The sequence below is a fragment of the Babylonia areolata genome, chromosome 2 (genome assembly GCF_041734735.1).
Source record: "Babylonia areolata isolate BAREFJ2019XMU chromosome 2, ASM4173473v1, whole genome shotgun sequence".
Lineage (NCBI taxonomy): Eukaryota > Metazoa > Mollusca > Gastropoda > Neogastropoda > Buccinidae > Babylonia > Babylonia areolata.
The window spans coordinates 12996969-13023809 of NC_134877.1; the positions used below are offsets into that span (position 1 = coordinate 12996969).

At 42.8% G+C, this 26841-nt stretch overlaps 1 protein-coding gene across 5 annotated transcripts in view; it reads left to right on the forward strand.

Annotated features, from left to right (window-relative positions):
- LOC143297916 (dynein heavy chain domain-containing protein 1-like) overlaps nt 1–26841 on the forward strand; it is a 186789-nt gene that overhangs the window by 50546 nt on the left and 109402 nt on the right. For all 5 annotated transcript variants that reach the window (XM_076610490.1, XM_076610509.1, XM_076610526.1 and 2 more), the window contains exons 30-41: nt 308–442; nt 1292–1387; nt 2245–2376; nt 4805–5033; nt 6838–7011; nt 9843–10059; nt 11184–11335; nt 12497–12682; nt 14182–14438; nt 16255–16387; nt 18214–18326; nt 26610–26741. In XM_076610490.1, the coding sequence (XP_076466605.1) occupies nt 308–442; nt 1292–1387; nt 2245–2376; nt 4805–5033; nt 6838–7011; nt 9843–10059; nt 11184–11335; nt 12497–12682; nt 14182–14438; nt 16255–16387; nt 18214–18326; nt 26610–26741 (1956 nt within the window). The remainder of the gene's footprint in view (nt 1–307; nt 443–1291; nt 1388–2244; nt 2377–4804; nt 5034–6837; nt 7012–9842; nt 10060–11183; nt 11336–12496; nt 12683–14181; nt 14439–16254; nt 16388–18213; nt 18327–26609; nt 26742–26841) is intronic.

The following is a 26841-nucleotide window of genomic DNA, read 5'->3' on the forward strand; positions in this document are numbered from 1 at the left end:
ATGAGACTGTGTTGACTTTGTACGTATTTAATGTCACTTCGTCTTAAATTTGGATATATTATTGTAAAGCGCCGGGAGCCCCATCTGACTTTGGGGCACTGCGCTATATAAGCTTGCATTTTCTTCTTCTTCTTCTTCGTATCATTATTATTGTTATTATTACTATTTTATTATCATTATTATCATTATCACTATCATTATTATTATCATTGTTGTTGTCGTCGTCGTCATTGTGATCATCATCATCATCAACATCATTATTATTATTATCATCATCATCATTGTCAGTGGTTGTGTGTGGTTGCAGGACAGCCGGATCAGTGTGGAGGCCATGCTGCAGTCCCCCTACGTGGGGGACATCCGTGCGGAGGCTGAGGAGTGGTGCAGCTCCCTTCGGGCCATCGAGGAGATCACTGACCTGTGGACCGTCTGCCAAAAGAAGGTAGGGGGCATCGCCAGGTCTTTTCTTCTTCTTTGTCTCTTGCTGGAGGGAGGGTGTGTGTGTGGGGGGGGGGGGCGAGAGGGGGGAGGGTTGTGTGTGTACGTTGGGTGAGTGTGTGTCTGTGTGTGCTTTGGGTGAGAGTGTGTGTGTGTGCGTGTTTGTGTATGGGTGGGGTGTGTGGGTGGTTTGTGTATCTGTGTCTGTGTCCGTATGTTTGTGTGTCTGTTGTGTGGGGTGTGTGGGTGGTTTGTGTATCTGTGTCTGTGTCCGTATGTTTGTGTGTCTGTTGTGTGTGTGTGTGTGTGTGTGTGTGTGTGTGTGTGTGTGTGTGTGTGTGTGTGTGTGTGTGTGTTGGTTTGCAAATGCATTTGTTACATGCCAGATAACGTTGCTATAACTTCAAGGTTCATTTATTCATTCATTGCTTAGTCCATCACACACCATATTTCACAAGGCAATCAAGGGTGACTGGTTATGAAACAACACCAATAACAAAATATAAAACAATAACAACAACAACACACTATCAGCTTTTAGTCCTGTCAGGATAATGTTTTGGGGACAGGGGGTGGGGGGTGTTGATAGGGGAGGGTGGGTGCAGGGGAAGGGTAGATAGATTCACATTATTTTCAAGTGTGGTATTTTTAATTCATTAAGAGTTTGCTTTCTTTTCATATGGCTCCAAATCTATCAGCCCCAAAGTACTGCATTTCAGTGGGCTGAAATCAATCAGTTTGGCTGGGTAAATCATTGGAGAGAAAGAAAATCTTCTCCTATACTCTGTTGCTATTGTAGCTTTTGGGTATCATTTGTTCCTTTGTGTAAATTGTGTCTTTGTTTCTGTGTCAGTGGCTGTATCTGCTGAAGGTTTTTGAGCAGCCAGAGATGTATCGCAGACTCAACCAACAAGCCTTCAAGTTTGAAAGTGTTCACAACAAGTTCAAGGTTGGTCTTTTTTTCTTTTCTCAGCTTGTGTGAGTTGTAGACAGTGACACTGCTGAGACAGTTAAACTGATAGAATACTAGTTTAAAAGATGAAACATGCATGGAACTTGTCCAGTTTATCAAGTAATAAAATTAAGATGTTTATACTCACAACAGTCATACAGAATATAATTCATTGTCTTCACTCTGGGAGACTGTTTCAATGAATAAGATGGTAACAAGTATTATGTATACCAGAGACTACACCAGATTCTCCTATAAGAGTTTTGATCATATGTGTCATGACTTTCTTGTATTGCTGGTTTACTGGTGGGAGAGAGAAACTCAAGTGTGATGTGATGTGTTGCGTGTGTGAACATACGGTAACCTGCAGGAAGTTTGTGTTCATTATTGTCAAACTATTAAGCACTGACTTTATTCATGTGCTCAGCATATAGTTGATTGCTCATTTGTGTACCGTTGTTAACTGGCTATGCAAGTTACGTTTGGCAATGTAACTGCTGTATGTTCTGTCATTGCTGTCCAAAACATCACAAAGCTTCATTCAGCTTTACATGTCCCGTCTGGAGATTTTACACTCAGTATTCATGATGTCCCATACTGCTGTTAAAAAGACCCTGGGTTTTTAGTGTTGTTTTCTTTGACGTTGATGACCAAAGCTTTTATTGTTTAACTTGAGAAATGTGATCATCACTCTCTTCACTAAATATGATTATTATACCCAATAGAACATTCTTTGTGCCTTGATATTCTGTCTGAGAAGAACCCATTGAGATATTGAAAAATTTTGTGTGCTGTTTGTTGTACAGCTGTTTTATTTTACGCCTCACCATGAGTTATCTGTCCATGTCTCTCAGGACTGGATGCGTGTGGTTTCCAATGACTCCAAAGTCCTGTCCGTCGTCAACCGTCGGCGTGGGGAGAAGGGCTACCGTCTGTTGCAGGGAGACAACTTGCGATCCTTACTTCTCTCCCTCATTCAGCAGCAGGTGAGACTTCTAGTACTTTTCCCATCTTCTGAGGAATGAGGAAACGACTAACACAGCAAACAGCAGCAGAGAGAAACACAGAGGAAAGTATAGTAAGACAGGCTTCAACACACACTTCCCTATTTAAAAAAAAAAAGTCGTTTTTCTTATTATTCAAATGTTTTGTGTGGAAGTAAAGTTTTAGTTGAATACTTCTCAAGAGGAAACAGTGTGTCTCTGTTTCCAGGACTTAGTCAAACTTCTTGGTGTCTACCTTTGCCCATGTCTCTGCTTCCGTCCTGCAGTGGCTTAACTCACTCAGTACGGCCAGTCCTCTCTTCTCCTCTACACAGACCCCTCGGATGTCCAGTGGGTGTCTGAATGACCCAACCTTTAGCTTCCATCGTCAGAATTGTGGTATTCTTTGTCAACATTCACCTCTTCAGTATAAGAGCCTTCCGCTTGCAATATTTTGTTGATGGTAATTCGGGTGAAACGCTGTCAACGTCGTCTCTTTCGCCGTTCGTATGGAGAGAGTTAATGCCAGTTTGCCAGTTGCCCTTTGAAGCACACAATATACCAATCAATATTTCATATTATCTCAGTTATCTCCATTTATTTTTTTTTGTTCTGTTTCTGTCTTACTTTCCACTTTCTTTAAATTCAGTTTCATTCATAAGTTCTGTTAACTGCTACAACGCTTTGGTCTCTCTGTAAGGATGGAGGAGTGTGTGTAAGTTAGTAATGTGCACACAAAACATGTCACACATATTCATATGTGTCTCATCTCTTCGTCTCAGATTGAGATTTTTTTTAATTTTATTATTCAACAATGGAAAAGAAAGCCTGGATATTTGATAAACTTGTGGAGCTTGTGTTTGTCTTTCAGTTTGCTCCAGTTCAGTTTTCGCCTCGCATGTGTAAACACTCTGTTATAAAAAACAACAACACCTGGATATAAAAATGAAGAGGAAACCAGTGCTGTAATAAGCTGTGTGGTAACAGAGAGCTGTGTGGTTACAGAGAGCTGTGTGGTAACAGAGAGCTGTGGGGTTACAGAGAGCTGTGTGGTAACAGAGAGCTGTGTGGTTACAGAGAGCTGTGGGGTAACAGAGCTGTGTGGTAACAGAGAGCTGTGTGGTTACAGAGAGCTGTGTGGTAACAGAGAGCTGTGTGGTTACAGAGAGCTGTGTGGTTACAGAGAGCTGTGTGGTTACAGAGAGCTGTGGGGTTACAGAGAGCTGTGTGGTAACAGAGAACTGTGTGGTAACAGAGCTGTGTGGTTACAGAGAGCTCTGGGGTTACAGAGAGCTGTGTGGTTACAGAGAGCTGTGTGGTAACAGAGAGCTGTGGGGTTACAGAGAGCTGTGTGGTTACAGAGAGCTGTGTGGTTACAGAGAGCTGTGTGGTTACAGAGAGCTGTGTGGTAACAGAGAGCTATGTGGTTACAGAGAGCTGTGTGGTAACAGAGCTGTGTGGTTACAGAGAGCTGTGTGGTAACAGAGCTGTGGGGTTATAGAGAGCTGTGGGGTAACAGAGCTGTGGGGTTACAGAGAGCTGTGTGGTTACACAGAGCTGTGTGGTTACATAGAGCTGTGTGGTTACAGAGAGCTGTGTGGTAACAGAGAGCTGTGGGGTAACAGAGAGCTGTGTGGTAACAGAGAGCTGTGTGGTAACAGAGAGCTGTGTGGTTACAGAGAGCTGTGGGGTTACAGAGAGCTGTGGGGTTACAGAGAGCTGTGTGGTAACAGAGAGCTGTGTGGTTACAGAGAGCTGTGTGGTTACAGAGAGCTGTGTGGTAACAGAGAGCTGTGTGGTTACAGAGAGCTGTGTGGTAACAGAGAGCTGTGTGGTAACAGAGAGCTGTGTGGTTACAGAGAGCTGTGTGGTAACAGAGAGCTGTGGGGTTACAGAGAGCTGTGGGGTTACAGAGAGCTGTGTGGTAACAGAGAGCTGTGTGGTAACAGAGAGCTGTGTGGTAACAGAGCTGTGTGGTAACAGAGAGCTGTGTGGTAACAGAGAGCTGTGTGGTAACAGAGAGCTGTGGGGTTACAGAGAGCTGTGTGGTAACAGAGAGCTGTGTGGTAACAGAGAGCTGTGTGGTTACAGAGAGCTGTGGGGTTACAGAGAGCTGTGTGGTAACAGAGAGCTGTGTGGTTACAGAGAGCTCTGGGGTTACAGAGAGCTGTGTGGTTACAGAGAGCTCTGGGGTTACAGAGAGCTGTGTGGTTACAGAGAGCTGTGTGGTAACAGAGAGCTGTGTGGTTACAGAGAGCTCTGGGGTTACAGAGAGCTGTGTGGTAACAGAGAGCTGTGGGGTTACAGAGAGCTGTGTGGTAACAGAGAGCTGTGGGGTAACAGAGAGCTGTGTGGTAACAGAGAGCTGTGGGGTAACAGAGAGCTGTGGGGTTACAGAGAGCTGTGTGATAACAGAGCTGTGGGGTTACAGGAGGAAATCCTGAAGGACCTGGAGCACTTCCTGGAGCGGCATCGCTCACAGTTCCCCCGCCTGTACTTCCTGTCCAACGGGGACCTGGTGGACATGGTGGGCATCTCTCGCAACCCTCAGGGCCTGGTGCCCTTCGCCAGGAAGTGCTTCCCAGGCATCAGCACTCTGACCTTCACCTTGCCCCCGGGACTTGGCGGGCTCAACAGTGCACTGGACTTTGCTCTCAATGGTGAGGGGAGGAGGAGGAAAAGGAGGGGGAAAATTGTTTAATGTCCCATCACACAAACTTGTGATTGTAGACATTTTGTTAAAGTATGAATTTTCACATATGAATGTTGTTGTTTAAAAGGTGGAAAAGGAGTGGGGAGTTGAGTGATGATTTGGGGGGAAATAGGGTAGATGGACGGTGGTGAGAAACTGCTGTGTGTGGGAAGTCAGCAGTACTGCTTACAGTGATTTAGTCTCGTGTCTCAGGTGAACATTGGCAGTATTTGTGGGGGTTCTTTGTCTATATAACCCTTTGGACGTGTAATCAGTCTCTGCAGTCAGTGTTGCAATGATGAGTTTCAGTTTCAAGTATATGTAAGAGCAAACAGACATTCATATTTGCTACTCCAGAGTGTTAGCCCAACGCGTCCGCCCAGGAAGCAAGATAATCTGAACGCACTGGTTCGAATCCCACACTCACCAGTATTTTCTCCTCCTCCACTAGTGCTTGAGTGGTGGTCTGGACGCTAGTCATTTGGAAGAGATGATAAATTGAGGTCCCGTGTGCAGCATGCACTTTGTGCACATAAAACAACCCATTCCAACAAAGAATTGTCCTTGGGAAAATTCTGTAGAAAAGTCCTCTTTGATAGGACAAACACACACTTGCAGGCAGAAAGAAAGGATGGTGCTCTCACTGTAGTGACCAACACTCCCTGGGGAGAGCAGCCTGAATTTCACAGAGTTATCTGTTGTGACAAAAGAGAAATGCAGTACAATACGGTGCAATACATCTTTTGCCTTTAACAAAACATTTCCATGGAGAGGAGAGGAGTCTAAAACCAGTTTCTACAGTAATGAGAAATGCACAGGTGTTCATCATCACTGTGGTCCAGCAAGCTTGGTGCTCCACCTGTGGCCTGGAAAGTTGAATGCTGTGATCACCTGACAGCTGCAGGTGACTGAATGCAGATGAACACTAATGACCAGAGTGTTGCAGGTGACAAATGAGAGTGTACACAGTGATGACCTGACTGGAGCAGGTGACAAACTGCAGGTTGAACACTAATGACCTGACTGGAGCAGGTGACAAACTGCAGGTTGAACACTAATGACCTGACTGGAGCAGGTGACAAACTGCAGGTTGAACACTAGTGACCTGACTGCTGCAGGTGACGAATTGCAGGTTGAACACTAATGACCTGACTGGAGCAGGTGACGAACTGCAGGTTGAACACTAATGACCTGACTGGAGCAGGTGACGAACTGCAGGTTGAACACTAATGACCTGACTGGAGCAGGTGACAAACTGCAGGTTGAACACTAATGACCTGACTGGAGCAGGTGACAAACTGCAGGTTGAACACTAATGACCTGACTGGAGCAGGTGACAAACTGCAGGCTGTACATTGTGGTCACCTGATTGCTGCAGGTGACAAAATTATTATTATTATGAGCATTTACACTTATTCTTGAAAATAAGCCCAAGATGTTGTGGGTGAATGCTGTGATGACCTGACTTGCAGGTGACAAAATGCGATTAAACGCTGTGAACACCTGACTGCTGAAGGTGACAAACTGCAGGTGAACATTAATGACCTGACTATTGCAGATGACAGACTGCAGGTTGAACATTATGATGACCTGACATGCAGGTGACAAACTGCAGGTTGAACATTATGATGACCTGACATGCAGGTGACAAACTGCAGGTTGAACATTATGATGACCTGACATGCAGGTGACAAACTGCAGGTTGAACATTATGATGACCTGACATGCAGGTGACAAACTGCAGGTGAACACTAACAACCTGACTGTTGCAGGAGACAAACTGCAGGTGGTGTCGATGCACGGGGCCCACAAGGAGGAGGTGGGTCTGTATGCACGGCTGGAGGCAGAGCCCGAGGCCAGCATGTGGCTGAGGGGGCTGGAGTCCATCATGAAGAACACCATGATGCTGGTGCTCCAGGCCTGCGTCCAGACACGCATGGAGGAAGGTGAGTGTGACTGACCGCCCTTCGTTACCGATAGTGTGTGGGTGTGGGTGGGTTTGTTTGTATGTGTGTTGTGTGTGGGTGTACTCATCTGACTGCCCTCACTTCATTACCGATACAGTGTGTGGGTGTGGGTGGGTTTGTTTGTGTGTGTGTGTGTATGAGTGTTGTGTGTGGGTGTGTGGGGGTGTACTCATCTGACTGCCCTCACTTCATCACTGATACAGTGTGTGTGTTTGCATGTTCTTTTTATAGTTGTGTTTGTTTGTTTGTGTGTGTGTGTCTGTCTGTCTGTAAGTGTGCTTGTTTGTTTGTTTGTGTGTGTGTTTGTGTGTGCGCACGCACGCGTGCGTGTGCGCGCATTCATGCATTTTAATTATGGTTGGTTATGAGAAGTCTTTGATATGCACTTCACCTTATCATCAGTCTAAATCATTTTTTAATGTCTGCTATTAGCTGTGGTGAATGTTTCTGCTCACTGATCTGGTCCACTGTCCATGTGGTGCTTACCTGTGCTGTTTGACAGGCACCTGTCTTACCAATACCATGTCACTGTGCATGATGTGGTGCTTACCTGTGCTGTTTGACAGCCACCTGTCTTACCAGTACCATGTCACTGTGCATGATGTGGTGCTTACCTGTGCTGTTTGACAGCTACCTGTCTTACCAGTACCATGTCACTGTGCATGATGTGGTGCTTACCTGTGCTGTTTGACAGCCACCTGTCTTACCAGTACCATGTCACTGTGCATGATGTGGTGCTTACCTGTGCTGTTTGACAGCCACCTGTCTTACCAGTACCATGTCACTGTGCATGATGTGGTGCTTACCTGTGCTGTTTGACAGGCACCTGTCTTACCAGTACCATGTCACTGTGCATGATGTGGTGCTTACCTGTGCTGTTTGACAGCCACCTGTCTTACCAGTACCATGTCACTGTGCATGATGTGGTGCTTACCTGTGCTGTTTGACAGCCACCTGTCTTACCAATACCATGTCACTGTGCATGATGTGGTGCTTACCTGTGCTGTTTGACAGCCACCTGTCTTACCAGTACCATGTCACTGTGCATGATGTGGTGCTTACCTGTGCTGTTTGACAGGCACCTGTCTTACCAATACCATGCCACTGTGCATGATGTGGTGCTTACCTGTGCTGTTTGACAGCTACCTGTCTTACCAATACCATGTCACTGTGCATGATGTGGTGCTTACCTGTGCTGTTTGACAGCCACCTGTCTTACCTATACCATGTCACTGTGCATGATGTGGTGCTTACCTGTGCTGTTTGACAGGCACCTGTCTTACCAATACCATGTCACTGTGCATGATGTGGTGCTTACCTGTGCTGTTTGACAGCCACCTGTCTTACCAGTACCATGTCACTGTGCATGATGTGGTGCTTACCTGTGCTGTTTGACAGCCACCTGTCTTACCAATACCATGTCACTGTGCATGATGTGGTGCTTACCTGTGCTGTTTGACAGCCACCTGTCTTACCAATACCATGTCACTGTGCATGATGTGGTGCTTACCTGTGCTGTTTGACAGCCACCTGTCTTACCAGTACCATGTCACTGTGCATGATGTGGTGCTTACCTGTGCTGTTTGACAGCCACCTGTCTTACCAATACCATGTCACTGTGCATGATGTGGTGCTTACCTGTGCTGTTTGACAGGCACCTGTCTTACCAGTACCATGTCACTGTGCATGATGTGGTGCTTACCTGTGCTGTTTGACAGCCACCTGTCTTACCAGTACCATGTCACTGTGCATGATGTGGTGCTTACCTGTGCTGTTTGACAGCCACCTGTCTTACCACTACCATGTCACTGTGCATGATGTGGTGCTTACCTGTGCTGTTTGACAGCCACCTGTCTTACCAATACCATGTCACTCATGAGGTTAACTATGTTGTAGTGTTAGGCTACGTTCACACTAAGCCCTGCCAGTTGCTGACAGCAGGTGGCCAGGAATAGTGTGCAAGTCATTTTGCACTTTCCAGCCATGTATGCCGGCGATAAGCATTCACACTGGCCACCAGCCAGCACCAGCCACCTTCTTACTTTATGTCCTGCACACAAAACAAATGGCTGGCTGGTCCAAGGGACAGAACTCTACCATGATACCAGCAGCTTGATGCCATTGATTCATGACAGACGAAGAAAAACTGATATCATTGCTGTCCAAACAATCGGTTGCTTATGGTAAAAAGGAAAAGAATTACCATAGCAAATTTTGAATTGTCTCGGGTCGCATTCATATGTATCCCATGCATTTCTGTCAGCACTATGCTGTGTCACTGATGAGGTTCACTGTGCAAGTTGTGGTGGTTGACAGGCACCTGTCAGCCCATACTATAGCGCTGATGAGGTTCACTGTGCAAGTTTTGGTGACCTGTCAGCCCATACTGTTCACTGTGCAAGTTGTAGTGGTTGACAGGCACCTGTCAGCCCATACTGTTCGCTGTGCAAGTTGTGGTGGTTGACAGGCACATGTCAGCCCATACTGTTCAGTGTGCAAGTTGTGGTGGTTGACAGGCACCTGTCAGCCCATACTGTTCAGTGTGCAAGTTTTGGTGGTTGACAGGCACCTGTCAGCCCATACTGTTCAGTGTGCAAGTTGTGGTGGTTGACAGGCACCTGTCAACCTATACTGTTCAGTGTGCAAGTTTTGGTGGTTGATAGGCACATGTCAGCCCATACTGTTCAGTGTGCAAGTTGTGGTGGTTGACAGGCACCTGTCAACCTATACTGTTCAGTGTGCAAGTTTTGGTGGTTGACAGGCACATGTCAGCCCATACTGTTCACCGTGCAAGTTTTGGTGGTTGACAGGCACATGTCAACCCATACTGATCCTGGAGGAGCTGTCCAAACTGGCCCACCAGCCCCCTGGGGCAGCCGACCTGGCGACGGAGATCCACCAGAAGTACCGCCACTGGCTGCTGCACTTCCCTGCCCAGTGTGTGCTGCTGGCGGAGTGCATTCTGTGGGAGCGAGGGATGGCCAGGGGCCTGGAGAAACAGGACGCTGATGACCTCAAGATGTTCAGGTTGGTGCAGACTTGGTGAAAATTTATTCAAAGAAATTTTTTTTTTACAGCATTTGTGCATATTCTCATGACTGTAGAAACTGGTGTGACTCTTTTATTTATTTATTTTATTCCTCTCCATGGAAAATTTTTGTTAAAGGCAAAAGATTTTGTCACAACAGATAACTCTGTGAAATTCAGGCTGCTCTCCCCAGGGAGTGTTGGTCACTACAGTGAGAGCACCATCCTTTCTTTCTGCCTGCAAGTGTGTGTTTGTCCTATCAAAGAGGACTTTTCTACAGAATTTTCCCAAGGACAATTCTTTGTTGGAATGGGTTGTTTTATGTGCACAAAGTGCATGCTGCACATGGGACCTCAATTCATCATCTCATCCATATGACTAGCTTCCAGACCACCACTCAAGGTCTAGTGGAGGGGGAGAAAATACTGGCGAGTGTGGGATTCAAACCAGCGCGTTCAGATTATCTTGCTTCCTGGGCGGACGTGTTGGACTAACACTCTGGTGTAGTGTAGATGGATCTGTTTTTATGCTCTGACACCTCCTTCAAGTTTGAAACTGAAACTGCAGCCAGTGTGGTTGCTGTGGAGAGCTGAAGACAGAGGTGCCTGTCCATCTTGCGCCCTCTAACAAACCAAGGCATCATGCATTTATCACAGTATTTGTGAATGCCAAGATGAAGTCAGTGCAGTGCTGGAGTTAGAAATCAACTTGTGTTTATGTAAAAATAAATGAAGATAAGGTTCTTTTGAGGTCGAAGGTGAAACACACATACACATATTTTGTGTGTGTTATGTATGTGTGTGTGAGTGTGTATGTGTGTATGTAATGTGTGTGTGTGTGTGTTCTGTGTACCTGCCTGTGTGAAGTGTTCTGTGTGTGTGTACGTGTCCATTTGTGCACCTCCGATTCTGTGTTTGATTTTCAGTATTGCGTAAAATACATTTAGTGAAGTGCTTTTATATACTTACAACAAAAAAAAATTCCAGTGTAAAGTTCAGAGTTTAATCTAGAGTATTTATTTTGAAATTTTATTTTTGTTGTTGTTGTTGTTGTTCAAGAGACTGGTGTAAATAAGTACCCATATCAATCGACATGCTAAAAGAAATGCACCTGGTGGTTGCAGGTCCAACGTGGATGCCAAAGTAGGCCAGTACGTGGACGTGCTGCGTGAGTCATCGGGTCACGGTGACCTGGAGCAGGCGGTGAAGGAACGTCTGCATTGTCTGCTGTCCTCTCTCATCACGCAGAACATCCACCACAGGGACCTCATGGACAGTGAGCTCCCCTGTCTTCTGCCTGCAGTTTGCTTTGTCCAGTTGGCGGAAGGGATAGATTTAGACTGACGCCTTTTTTTTTTCCTTAAATAATAGAACTTTGCATTGTCTATTGATCACAAACATTACATTGCCTATTGATCACAGTTTTGGTTTTGGTTTTGGTTTTCAAATGCTGTTGTATTGTATTGTATTGTATTGTATTGTATTGTCTGTACTGTACTGTACTACCACCCATTTTTTTCTGCCTGCCTATCAAAATGAACTTTCTACAGAATTTTTCCAGGGACAACCGTTTTTGTTGCCATGGGTTCTTTTATGCGCATGATACACATGGGATCGTGTTTGATTGTTTCATCCAAATGACTGGCATCTATTCCACAACTCAAGGTCTAGTGGAGGGGAAGAAAATACTGGTTATTTTGAAATCACTCATAATATAATTATTGCTTGTTGTCTCACAGTTTGGTGTAATAAAGTCACTGACAGGCACAATCACTGAATAGTATGAGCACTGGACTTTGAATTCAAAGGTCCCTGGTTTGTTCCTAATATAGATGTCTGGTAGATTACGGGTGAAATTTTTTTTTCCAATCTCCCACTTTAACATGTGTTGTGTAGGCCTTTCCCGTGTCCCTCATGTTTGTGCACATGCAGAAGATTAAATGTATTAAAGATCACATCATCCACATAAGGTTCAAAGGTGTTTGGAAGAACTAACTTACCCAGCATACACCCACCCTAAAAATGTAGCATGACTGCAGCAGTGAAGGAGAGATACAGACAGTCATGGATGTAAAAACTCACCCAGACATGGGGCTGAATGTGTCAGACAAACACAGACAGGAAGGAAAGAAAGATAGGTTCACTCCCTTGGAGTTATTTTAACTCTCACTGTTTTACTTATATATTTTTCTTTTCTCAGTTTTCTTTGGCCAGAGGGCTGGATGTAAACAAGCACATTGTGCTTATTCCTTTACCTCATGAAATAATATTTTGTTCTTCAGACGTTCAGTATGACAAAATTCCGCCCCAGTTTCCCCATGATAACACGATCCTGTCACAGTGTTTGTGCTTTGTTTTTTTCTTGCAGACCTGTTGAAAGAGGGTGTGGTGAGTGACGAACATGTCACAGTGTTTGTGCTTTGTTTTTTTCTTGCAGACCTGTTGAAAGAGGGGGTGGTGACGGACAGCAGCTTTGACTGGATGCGTGTGCTCAAGTTCCGCATGGACATCCGCAACGTGCTGCGGGCCAAGACGACAGTCAGCGAGACAGCCAAACAGCCCAGCCCCGCTGTGTCCACCAAGAGCACCCCGCGCAGGGGCAGGCTGAAGAGACAGGCTGAAGGTAACTCTCTGTCTGTAGGTGGGTGTGATGAGTCGGCGTCATGTCTGTGTGTGTGTCAGTGGCATGTTTCTGGTACGCTGCTGGTCATGCATCTGCTCAGCAGATGTGGTGTGGCGTATATGGATTTGTCCGAACGCAGTGATATCTCCTTGAGTTATTGATATTGATCCTGATACTGGTGTTTCCATTCATTGTTTGTTTCATTGATACTGATTTCTTATGTCAGTTCTGTTGAACTTTTATCTGTTTTTTTTTGTTTTGTGTGTGTGTGTGTGTTATGTTTTCTTTACAGGTTGAAGGTAACTCTCTGTTTATATATCAGTGTGAATGAGTCGTCATGTCTGTGTTCGTGTCAGTGGCATGCCCTGGTGTTTCTAGTCTTCGTTTGTTTTCATTGATGCTGTCATTTGTATATTTTGCTGATTTTTTTTATGTCAGTTTTGTTTATCTTTTATCTGTTTTTGTGTGTGTTATGTTTTGTTTACAGGTTGAAGGTAACTCTGTCTACACATCGGTGTGAATGAATTGTTGTCATGTCTCTGTGTGTGTCAGTGGCATGTTTCTGGTGTTTCTAGTCTATCATTTGTATATTTTGATGACAGTTTTGTATATCTTTTATCTCTTTTTGTGTGTGTGTTATGTTTTGTTTACAGCTAAACAGTTAAGTAAGTAAAAGTCTGGGCACCTAAGGACTGTAAAGGTCCCACTTCAAAACAGCTTGCCAAACACATAAACCTAATCAAACGAAATGCTTTCACCAGTCCTTCAGATTCCAGCTAACATTGACCTGTGTTGTATTTATGTTGTCTGTGTGTTCATTTGATGTTGCTTTTCCGTGGTATCTGTGTGTTTATATGATGTCACTCTCTGTTAAAAATAGGTCATTACTTTTCCATGGTGTCCATGTGTTTATATGTCACTGTGTCTTAACTCATTGACTGCCGTGCCTGTTGAATTCTGCATCACCGATGACATCAAAAGAAGGGAAATAACTGTGAAAGGCTGAATTTTCACACAGTTGATTCAGAGTGGTATATCTCCAGTCCATTTTCTCACTTTTTGGCTGATTGTTCTGGATGTTGTTTCATGACTTGAAACATTACTTTCTGCTTTTTTTGTGCATGGCAGTAAAAGGGTTAAAGATTGGTCATTTCTTTTCTATGTTATCCATGTATTTCTGTGATGTCACTGTGTGTTAAAACTATGTAACTGCTTTTCCATGGTGTCAGTGCATTTATATGATGTCACTGTGTTGCTTTTCCAAGTTACATATGTGTGTCGTGTGATGTTACAGATGGGTCATTGCTTTTCCATATGTTTCTATGATGTTACAGATATGTCATTGCTTTTCCACATGTTTATATGTAACGGATGAGTCATTGCTTTTCCATGCTGTCTAATTGTTTCTGTGATATCACAGCTAGGTCTTTGCTTTTCCGTGTTATCTGTGTGTGTATGTCCATGACGTCAATGTTGTTTGTTTTCCCTTGTGGGATCAGAGGAGCCCGCCGCCCTGACGCGCACCAAGACGACGGTGTCCACTGACTACCAGTTCAGTCCCTGCTACATGCAGCAGCTGACCAACACCTTCTTCTATGACTACGAGTACCTGGGCCCCTTCACCTCCCTCGTCATCACCCCCCTCATGGAGCGCACCACCCTCTCTCTCACCCAGTCGCTGAAGAACTTCCAGTGCTGCACACTGATTGGTCCTGCCGGCACCGGCAAGACAGACACCATCAGACACCTGTCCAAGGTAAGTCTCCACTGTCAGACACCTGTCCAAGGTAAGTCTCCACTGTCAGACACCTGTCCAAGGTAAGTCTCCACTGTCAGACACCTGTCCAAGGTAAGTCTCCACCACACACCTGTCCAAGGTAAGTCTCCACTGTCAGACACCTGGCCAAGGTAAGTCTCCACCACACACCTGGCCAAGGTACCACACACCTGGCCAAGGTAAGTCTCCACCACACACCTGGCCAAGGTAAGTCTCCACCACACACCTGTCCAAGGTAAGTCTCCACTGTCAGACACCTGTCCAAGGTAATTCTCCACTGTCAGACACCTGGCCAAGGTAAGTCTCCACCACACATCTGGCCAAGGTAAGTCTCCACCACACACCTGACCAAGGTAAGTCTCCACTACACACCTGGCCAAGGTACCACACACCTGGCCAAGGTAAGTCTCCACCACACACCTGGCCAAGGTAAGTCTCCACCACACACCTGGCCAAGGTAAGTCTCCACTGTCAGACACCTGTCCAAGGTAATTCTCCACTGTCAGACACCTGGCCAAGGTAAGTCTCCACCACACATCTGGCCAAGGTAAGTCTCCACCACACACCTGGCCAAGGTAAGTCTCCAGCATCAGACACCTGACCAAGATCTATCAATGACTGAGTGCAGTTACAATACAACAAAGCACAACAAAACACAACGCAGCACAATACAAAAGTATAATATATACAGTACAGTGCAATACAATGCAATGCAATGCAATGAAATACAATGCAATATAACAGTACAATACAATACAATACATTACAATACAGTACAGTGCAATACATTACAGTGCAATGTAACGCAGCATAACATAATGCACTACACTACACTACACTACACTACACTGCACTGCACTGCACTGCACTGCACTACGATACGATACGATACGGTACGATATGATATGATACGATATGATACGATAGAATACAATACAATACAATACAATACAATACATCTTTATTCATCCAACGGAAATGGATTGCACATCCACTGGCTGATCACTCACCCCACGCAATATCTCGGCCCACAGTCGAATCCAACACACTCAAGACATGACAAAGGTGGACTGCAGCTTTACCTCTGCCCAGATTTTTGTGTGACATTTCCAAAGTTGTGTCTGTGCGGTGTTTGGACAGGGTGGGTAAAGATCGTTTGATGGTGTGAATGATCCATGAACGGCCTACGTATTTTTATTCGCATCTGCTCACTTGGTGACTGTCCCTTTCTCTTTCTCTCCCAGACCTTTCCCATCTTTTTCTCTGTCTTGCTGTCCTCCATATGTTGTCTTTCTTGTGTTGTTTCCTCTTCCAGTTCAACCCTGTGTAGTATGCAGCGCGAGGATGCTGTGTAGTACAGTACCATACTTTAAATACATACTGTACGGTATAATGCAGTTGTGTGCATTCCAGAAATGTGATGATATGATATTATATGTCAGACACCACATGTGATAAAATTCAGGGGATTGCAGAGTGACACGACACGACATGACACGACAAGACACAACACGACACAACTTACCTGAACTCAGCTCAACTCAGCTCAACACAACATCAACACTTTGATACAATACAACACCAACACTGTAACACAACACAAGACTGACAACACAATACGACATCAACATGACATCAACACGACATCAACACTGTGACACAACACAACACAACACAACACAGCATCAACATCAACACTGTAACACAACGCAACATCAATACTATAACACAACACGGCACAGCACAACACAACACAACACAACACACTGAATCACATGTGTGTGTCACTGTGCAGATGCTGGGACGGTGCATGTTCACAGTGACGTGTTCCGACACCACCACCCTTCCCATGATGCAGCAATACATGATGGGCATGGTGCAGTCAGGATGCTGGATGCTGTTTGACGACACCGACCACCTCACCAAAGGTGTGGACTCTTGTCTTAATGACGACCGCTGGTGTACAGTGTTGACACTGGTCTGACATAGATCACTGGCATACAACAAATCATGTCAGAGATTTTTTTTCATCTCACTGACAGGTGCAATAGCAAAAGCGTTGGACTTTCAATCTGAGGGTCCTGGGTTCAAATCTCGGTAATGGCGCCTGGTGGGTAAAGGGTGGAGATTTTTCCGATCTCCCAGGTCAACATTTATGCAGACCTGCTTGTGCCTGAACCCCCTTTGTGTGTTTATACAAGCCAAATATTAAATACGTACATTAAAGATCCTGTAATCCATGACCCCCACAGACGACTGGAATGACATGGGTTCGAGCCCCATCTGAAGTGTCAGCTTCTACCAAGACATGAATGTGCTATGGGCTTAATTGAGAAGACTGGGACCACACAGTCAAGATGGAGATCATTCACTTCCTGGATGCTTCTTTGGGAGTGTTGCTCAGATTTCCGGACAAACACTGCAGGTGTCTGTATTTCTCAGCCTGGTTGACACTGGGATGTGTTATGAGAGTGCAGACTTGTCAAGCGGTCCCCAGAAAGAGATAACAGAGTTGATGAGGAGTGATGGCCTCATGGTAACGTGCCCACCTAGGAAGCACGGGAATCTGAGTGTAGAGGTTCGATTCCCATGCTTGCCAGTATTTTCTCTCCCTCCACAAGGCCTTGTGTGGTGGTCTGGATGCTAGTCATGTTGATGAGATGTAATTCAAGGTCCCACATGTAACATGCACTTTGCATATATAAGAGAACCCATGGCAACGAAAGGGTTGTCCCTGGCGAAATTCTGTAGAAAAATCCACTTTGATCAGAAAATGAATTCATTTCCAGGTAGGAAAAAAAGGGAAAAAGGTGGTGCCACTACACTGTGGGAACATGCTCTCCCCGGGGAGAGCAGCCTGAATTTCATTTAAAGAAATCTTTTGTGACAAAAGCACAATGCAAAACAATACAAATACAAAACAATACAATACAAGCGAGGTGGCAGAATGGTTAAGACACTTACCTGCCAATACACATATCTGTGAGGGTCTCAGATTGAATCCCGCTCTTGCTCTTTCTCCCAGGTTTGACTGGAAAATCAGACTGAGCGTCTATTCAGTCGGATGAGGCCGAGGTCCTGTTTGCAGCATGCACTTGGTGCATTGAAAAATAACCCGTGACAAGAAAAGTCATCTGGCAAAATTCTGTAAAAGAAATCCACTCTGATAGGTACACAGACGTATATGATTGCGCTCAAGGCCTGACAAGCACGTTGGGCTATGCTGCTGCGAGGCATCTACAGAGCAGATGTGGTGTAGTGTATATGGACATGTCTGAATGCAGTGACACATTCTTGAGAAACTGAAACTGATGCAATACAATACAATACAATACAATACAATACAATACAATACAGTACAATACTATACAGTGCAGCACAGTACAATAAAGTACAGTACAGTGCAATACAGTACAATACAGCTCTATACAGTACAATACAATACAGTACAATACAATGCAATACAGTACAATGCAATACAGTACAAAACAACACAATGCAATACAGTACAATACAATGCAATATAGTACAATACAATGCAATATAATAAAACACAATGCAATACAGTACAATACAATGCAATACAATAAAACACAGTGCAATACAGTACAATACAATACAATACAATACAGTACAGTACAGTACAACACAATACAATACAATACAATACAATACAAGACAATACAGTACAGTACAGTACAGTAGTACTATGTAGTATAGCACACCACTGACAGAGTTGTTGCCGGGTGTCCAGGCCTGATGTCGGTGACCGCCCAACAGCTGGACTACCTGCAGACAGCACTGAGGGCTCTGGACGTGTCCAGCAAGAACCAGTACCTCATCCGTGGCCAGCCCAGGTTTGACAAGGTGACTGCATCCCCACCCCCACCCCCCTGCCCCTCCAGCCCTGTTTATCCCCTCCCTCAACACTTACACTGGCTTTCAATCAGGAATTAACTCTTTGTTCTTGTCATTAATTTTTTTTTTTTTTTTAATTTCATTCCTTGGTTTTGATGTTCTTGTGATGAAAATGTATTTCACTGACAAAATGGCACTTTGTTATTGTACTAATAGCTGTGGTGATCCTTTGCTGTTTGCTGTTTTTTTGTTGTTGTTTTTTTTTTAAACCTGTTTTGTTTGAATATCTAATAATATTAATTTTGTAGACTTCCCCTTTTAATTTTGTATGTGTCGGAAAGTATTTATGGCATCAATGCATTTATGCTTTAATCCAAAACAGTTAATATTATTGTCCTATCAGGATCTGTATGATAATACTTACATTTTCCTTCTCATAACTTACATAAACAAGGCAGATTCTGTCCTTTTGTTCTGGGAGAATCTGTACATTTTAATATTGTTGTAGAAACTTTCATTGTGTTTCTGACTAACCTTCTCATTACTTGCATTTAAAAAGAAAAGAGAGGAACAACATTAACTGTTCACTGCTTATTGTGTTAGAGTGCTTAAAAGATTTTAAAGGATTAAAAAAAAAAACAACCCAAAAAACCACTGTTAACAAATAATCATGTAATGTGTGGTTGATTTCTTTCATGACTGGCAGAAGGATAAGCTGCACAAATAGATGATAAACTGAAGCATGGAATGACAGAGAGAGGGATCAGAGTGGTATGATACATATTTAGTCAGAAAGCAAATGTTGAGGGTTTCCTCATTCTATGAGAGCTATGTGTTTGCTACAGATTATATTTATCTTTCATTCTGTACCATTCTGGTCAGATTTGTCAAGTATCTCTGTAAATACATCATACCACAAGACTTTTTTTTTTTTTTTTAAAGAATTTTTTTATAAAAAATACAACATGTGAATGATAACATAATTGATGTAGGGATTACTTAGTACTTCTATTTGGCTGTTTTGAAAACAGGATTTTTTTTAATGTATTGATTTACCCCTGAAATGACATAGATTTTGTGTAACCTAATTATAGGTGTGAAAGACCTAATGGCACTTGCCACTTGCATTCGCAGCACTCTCTAAATTAATGCTTCAGGTTTTGCAACTTTTTTATTCTGTGTTTTCTGCTCCTTTACACAATACCGTCACATTATCAGTTCACCAGTTTATTGTGAGACTGTTTTATTTCTGATAGTGGACTTGTACTATGGAAAGGCATAATTTTGAGACATTTTATCAGCAGGACATGCTTGGAATATCACTTTTTATCGCCAATGTTCAAGTTTGTTCCAACTAATGATGTGGGTTTGTGTGTACTGACTTCCTTGTCAGAGTTGTCATTTTGAAATCATTGTACATGTCTTGTGCTGTGAAGCTTCTGCTTATTCAAAGATCATGGATCATAGCTGTGATAACTGTAACCCAATGTATGTTGAATGTTCATTGCAAATATCAGGCAAGCATTAAGATTAAATACTTGTTCTCTTGCGTTAACTATTAAACATTGGAATTCTTAACATGATTCTGATCTTTGATACTCAGGAGCCAATGATCTGTTTAAAGTAAAGAAGATGAGCTGTTTCACACAAAGCAGTGTTTTGTTATCACTTGAATTTATAATTTTCACTTTAAAATCTTGATCATATGACATTGACTGTACAGTACAGATTGAGCACAGCATCTAATGCAAACTAACATTTGTTTCTAATCCACATTGAATATTTATTTTGCAGATCTTGTCTATGGTATGTAGCAAATATTTTCCGCTGGTTTGTATATTATAAATGTTATGAATGTGTCGTTTCCTGGAAGCTTCCTACTATCTGCTTGTTTCCTGTCTTTTACTTGTTAGAATATCACTTGACTGTCAACAGTTTTTGGTTTTTTAGCTTTTTATAAAAAAAACAAACAAACTATGTGACATTCATCAGATACTATGAAATTTACTTTTATTGTCAGAATTTATTTTAAACACATCAATATATTTACTTAGAGTCATGCCTTTTGAAAAGATATAGATTGTTATGAAATTTTAATATTTTCAATGTTTCTCTTTCTTTCAAAAAGGAAAATGTTTCAAAAAAAAAAAAAAAAAAAAAAAAAAAAGATTGCACACACACACACATACACACACACACTCTCTCTCTCTCTCTCTCTCTCTCTCTCTCTCTCCCTCTCTCTGTCTGTCTGTCTCTCTGTCTCTGTCTCTGTCTCTCTCTCTCTCTCTCTCTCTCTCTCTCACACACACATGTACATGCACACACACACACCTACACAAACACACACACACACACTCTCTCTCTCTCTCTCACACACACACACACACACACACACACACACACACACACACACACACACACACATTCATCTCTTGTTAAGAGTTATATAATAGCATTCACTGTTCATCAACAGTCATCTTCCAAACTGTAGGCATTTCTACAAATTCTTGTACAATGTTTTGTTGTTGTTTGTTTGCCTTGACACATTTCTAAAAGGAAAACATTTCAGACTGTTTATGATTATAACACAACAGATAATCATCATTCATATACATCATGATATTTTTCTTCTGTAAACACAAAGTTATAACTAACCATTATTACATTTGCAGGAAATTTATTTGCATCAGAAAGTTCAGGTTCAGTACATAGGACTGCATGATTTTAACAACATAGAAAATCATCACCATTATACAGCATGATATTTTTCTTCAGTAAATATGGAGTTATAAGTAACCATTGTTACGTTTGAAAGAAATTTATTTACATCAAAAAGTTCAGGTTCAGCACATAGGACTGCATGATTTTAACAACATATAAAATCTTCATTATAATACAGCATGATATCTTTTTTCAGCAAATATGGAGTTATAACTAACCATTTTTACATTTGAAGGAAATATGTTTGCATCAAATATAAAAGTTCAGGTTCAGTGCATAGGACTGCATGATTTGAGCAACATAGAAAATCTTCATTATCATACAACATAATATTTTTCTTCAATAAATATGCAGTAAAGTTATAACTGACCATGATTATATTGGAAGGAGGTTTTAGTTTCTTGACATAAGTAATTTCAGGGTCAGTGCATGGGATTTCTCTGTCCACAGTGTGAAAAGTTATTCAGCTCTCATACTTTCATTATTATCAGTTGATTTCACAACATCAAAAATTGTCATTTCATTTACTGCCATTACATATACCAATTTGTCGTATTTTAAACCATGATTATGAAAAATTACGGACACACACACAAAAAAGAAAACCTTAGTCCTTACAAAAACTCATTACACAATTTCTGTTCTTTACAAAACATGAAGGTGCTGTTTGTTGTGTTTTTCTTTACTATAACATATAATTTCCGATCCCCACTTTCTTAGTTTGAGAAAAAAAATCAGCTGCATTTCTTCACATCAGAACATGTCCTCCAGTCTTGCAGTCCCCCACCACTTGGGGTACATTCCTGTGCTCACAGGACACAGAGAAACTCCATGAGAGAAGTCTGGCGATGACATGCACACACACACACACACACACACACACAACACACACACACACACAATCCCCTGTATGCACTTTGTTTTCCTGTCAGCTGCAAAATGTGTACATTCTTTCAAGGAAGGACACACAGTATGTGTACAGTCTTTCAAGGAAGACCACACATTTCCCACTGTTCAACTGCAATATGTGTACAATCTTTCAAGGAAGGACACACAGTATGTGTGCAGTCTTTCAAGGAAGGACACACATTTTCCACTTTTCAGCTACAATATGTGTACAGTCTTTCAAGGAAGGACACACATTTCCCACTGTTCAGCTACAATATGTGTACAGTCTTTCAAGGAAGGACACACATTTTCCACTTTTCAGCTACAATATGTGTACAGTCTTTCAAGGAAGGACACAAATTTCCCACTGTTCAGCTACAATAAATTATGTGTACAGTCTTTCTTTTTCTTCGTTCGCGGACTGCAACTCCCACGTTCACTTGTATGTACATGAGTGGGCTTTTACATGTATGACCATTTTTACCCCACCATGTAGGCAGCCATACTCTGTTTTGGGGGATTACAGTCTTTCAAGGAAGGCCACACATTTCCCACTGTTCAGCTACAATATGTGTACAGTCTTTCAAGGAAGGACACACAGTATGTGTACAGTCTTTCAAGGAAGGACACACAGTATGTGTACAGTCTTTCAAGGAAGGACACACAGTATGTGTACAGTCTTTCAAGGAAGGACACACAGTATGTGTACACTCTTTCAAGGAAGGACACACAGTATGTGTACAGTCTTTCAAGGAAGGACACACAGTATGTGTACAGTCTTTCAAGGAAGGACACACAATATGTGTACACTCTTTCAAGGAAGGACACACCAAGTGTGTACACTCTTTCAAGGAAGGACACACAATATGTGTACACTCTTTCAAGGAAGGACACACAATATGTGTACACTCTTTCAAGGAAGGACACACAATATGTGTACACTCTTTCAAGGAAGGCCACACCAAGTGTGTACAGTCTTTAAAGGAAGGACACACCAAGTGTGTACACTCTTTCAAGGAAGGACACACAGTATGTGTACACTCTTTCAAGGAAGGACACACAGTATGTAAACACTCTTTCAAGGAAGGACACAGTATTTGTACACTCTTTCAAGGAAGGACACACCAAGTGTGTACACTCTTTCAAGGAAGGACACACAGTATGTGTATAGTCTTTCAAGGAAGGACACACCAAGTGTATACAGTCTTTAAAGGAAGGACACACCAAGTGTGTACACTCTTTCAAGGAAGGACACACAGTATGTAAACACTCTTTCAAGGAAGGACACAGTATTTGTACACTCTTTCAAGGAAGGACACACCAAGTGTGTACACTCTTTCAAGGAAGGACACACAATATGTGTACACTCTTTCAAGGAGGGACACACAGTATGTGTACAGTCTTTCAAGGAAGGACACACCCAGTGTGTACAGTCTTTAAAGGAAGGACACACCAAGTGTGTACACTCTTTCAAGGAAGGACACACAATATGTGTACACTCTTTCAAGGAGGGACACACAGTATGTGTACAGTCTTTCAAGGAAGGACACACCCAGTGTGTACACTCTTTCAAGGAAGGACACACAGTATGTGTACACTCTTTCAAGGAAGGACACACATTTTCCACTGTTCAGTTGTGTTGTCAAAGCGATTCACAGATGGCAGGTAAAAACATTTGCGCTTTGTTACACCGTGACAGTAAACTCTGATGAAGAGACAGACATTGTCCCCCAAACTGATCCTCGTTCTACTTTAGATTCTCTTTGTCTCAGGCTGTCTGTCTGTGTGTTCTTCTGTGCCCCTTGTCTTTCTGTCAGTGTGTTTGGAGTGACTTTCTGTTCCTTTGTCTGTTCCCCTCCTGTGTTCTGCCGTTTGCCGGTGCCTGGTTTTTCTTTATTTGTGTTTGTGTTTTTCCTCATTTGGTTTTATTTTTTTTAGTTACTTTTCATTTTTTTATGATTATGTTTAATATATGTTGTTTTGGTGAGTTGTTACCATTTTGCAGTGTTTGATCTCTTCTGTGTATTTATTTGCTAGGTTTTAGTACTTCACTGTTTTCTTCTCAGTGAGAAATGTGATGTAATGTTTAGTGTATATCCTTGTCTGCGTATGTATATATTGTATGCATGCTGAAGAACATTAGAGAATGCACCAGTGTGTGTGTGTGTGTGTGTGTGTGTGTGTGTGTGTGTGTGTGTGTGTGTGTGTGTGCATGTGCACACACACATGACAGTATGTGTACATGTTTGGTCATGTGTGTAATAAACTATACAGGTTGTTGATGATGTACACTGGCTGTCAACATTTTGTTGATTGTTTCAGTTGATTGGGTTTTTTTTTTAATTTTGAGACAAAATTAAAATGTGGGCATAGCTCTTATTTTTCAGTAACTGAGCATGCTTTATTTCAAAATAATATTGTCATTTCAATTGTATTTAGACAAATGCATCAAGGGCATGACTGTACCCCCCACCCCTCCCACCCCCCACCCAAACCCTTGCTGTCACACACAGCTGCATGCAGAAATGTTGAGGTACAGCTTGCACATGTATGGGTCAATGCACAGCGGTTGACGTTGGAGATGTGGATGTGTGTTTTATGCGACCTTTCTGCCTGTTTCTTTCCATTACCACCGTTTCTTTCCGTTACCTCCCCTTTCTCTCAGCCCTTCCCCACCTGGCTTTCTGTGCTGACCTGTTTGCTTCAAGGACCAGCACGCTGCTGAATTCTTAATGATGAGAAGTTCAACCCCCCTCTCTTTTCTGCCCTTGTTCCTTTCTCCGTTATTTCCCAGCGTCACCTGTGTGCTGACCTCACAGTCAGTGCTGCACAGGGAGAGAACTGCTTTGTTCCTGGCTTGCTTGCTTTCTGTGTTCAGGGGCCGCAACTTTCACACTGTCACTTGTGTCCAGATATGTGAGTGGGCAATGTATGTGTATGATCATTGTTGCCCCGTCATGTAGAAAGCCTTGCTCCGTTTTCAGGGAAGTGCATCTGTGTATGTGCGTGTTTCCATTATCCATGAAACACTGACATGGATTATGGGATCTTTAATGTGTGTATTTGATCTTTTATATATGTGTATGCATGAAGGGGATTAAGGTGCAATTAAATCTGCACATAATTATGTTGAGACTGGGTGATAAGAAAAATCTCTGCCCGTTATCCAGATACTCTGTTCATGAGAAGAAACTTGGACAAACTCATATTGACTTTTTCCTGTCATGGATCAGACCACTGTGGTTCCTTCTTGTTTGTCAGGGACTGTCTCTCTTGCTGTTCCTGTTGCTTCACACCCCTTCTCTCTCTCTCCTCCCCCTCCCCACCCCCCCACACCCCCTCCCCCCAGCCCCCCAGGCCCCCCGCCTCTCTACGTCTTCTCTTTTGTCACTCTTTTCTCTTCTTATTTCAAAACAGTGTGCTCTTCATTCTCCATGTCCCTTCTTTTTGCACAATGTGCTTGCTGTATGAACTTGCTGGCAATGGTTATTCATAAAGACTGAATATTTTACTTGTGAATTAAAGTTTTGCAAAAAAAAAAGAAGAAAAAAATTTAGTTGTCTTGTTTTATTCTTCAGATGAATATTGATTTAAAACTATGTTTTGTTTGCATTTTTTTTAGAACAAAAAAAATTCATACATTCTTTATATTTTGTTTTCTTTTTTTTCTATGTTACAATTGGTCATAATTAGGCAGACTATTTGTATTTTGTATGATTGTGTGTGTAAGCAGTCTACAGTGTGTTGATATTTTTGTTTAGTGCTTAAAAAAAAAAGAGGAAAATTTGAGTAAGGAATGCAAAAAAGTTCTTTTAATTCTTTTATTATTTTGACAAAACATAACATTTATTGTCAGTGCCAGATCAAGACAGTTATCAAGAGAAATATGGTAACTACAGTGGAGTCTGCTTTAAACAAGTTTCAGTGGACAAGAGAACTCTCTTTCGTGTCTACCAATGTATGTGTCCAGAAAATACAAAAGAAATAGAAGAGCGTTGATCAGCAATGCAAAGTTTAATTGTGTAAACCAGACATTTGTGTTATCCTTCTATGCATTTGGTGTATACAAGAAGAAAACGAATTTGCTGCATGTGGCATTTTTGAGTTCCCAGAAAATGATCATGTGCATGTGTGTCTGTGTGGTGTGTGTGTATGGTGTGGTGTGATGTGTGTATGGTATGGTGTGGTGTGTGTGTATGGTGTGGTGTGTGTGTGTGTGTGTGTGTGTGTGTGTGTGTTGTGTATATGCTATGGTGTGGTGTGTGTGTATGGTTTGGTGGTGTGTGTGTGTGTGTGTGTGTGTGTGTGTGTGTGTGTGTTGTGTTTATGGTATGGTGTGGTGTGTGTGTTGTGTGTATGGTATGGTGTGGTGTGGTGTGTGTGTGTATATGGTGTGGTGTGGTGTTGTGTGTGTATGGTGTGTGTGTGTGGTGTGGTGTGGTGCATGCGTGGTGTGGTGTGGTGTGGTGTGGTGTGGTGTGGTGTGGTGTGGTGCGTGCGTGGTGTGGTGTGGTCTTGTGTGTGTGTGTGTGTGTGGTGTTGTGTGTGGTGTTGTGTGTGTGTGTGTGTGGTGTTGTGTGTGTGTGTGTGTGTGGTGTTGTGTGTGTGTGTGTGTGTGGTGTGGTGTGGTGTGGTGCATGCGTGGTGTGGTGTGGTGTTGTGTGTGTGTGTGTGTGTGAGCAGAAGACAGGTGCAGGGGACAAGGTGATCCGACGCAACTCTCTGACCACGCTGCACCCTCTGCCCCGCAAGTCCTCAGAGTCACGGGATTCTCCAGTCCTGGAGAGACAGCGCACTGTGCCTCACGGCTTCAATGTACGTCACAGACACTGTGCATTTTGTGTGTGACGGACACTGTAGTAGATACTTATATTTTACGCATGTCACAGACGCAGTAGATTTTATGTATGTGACA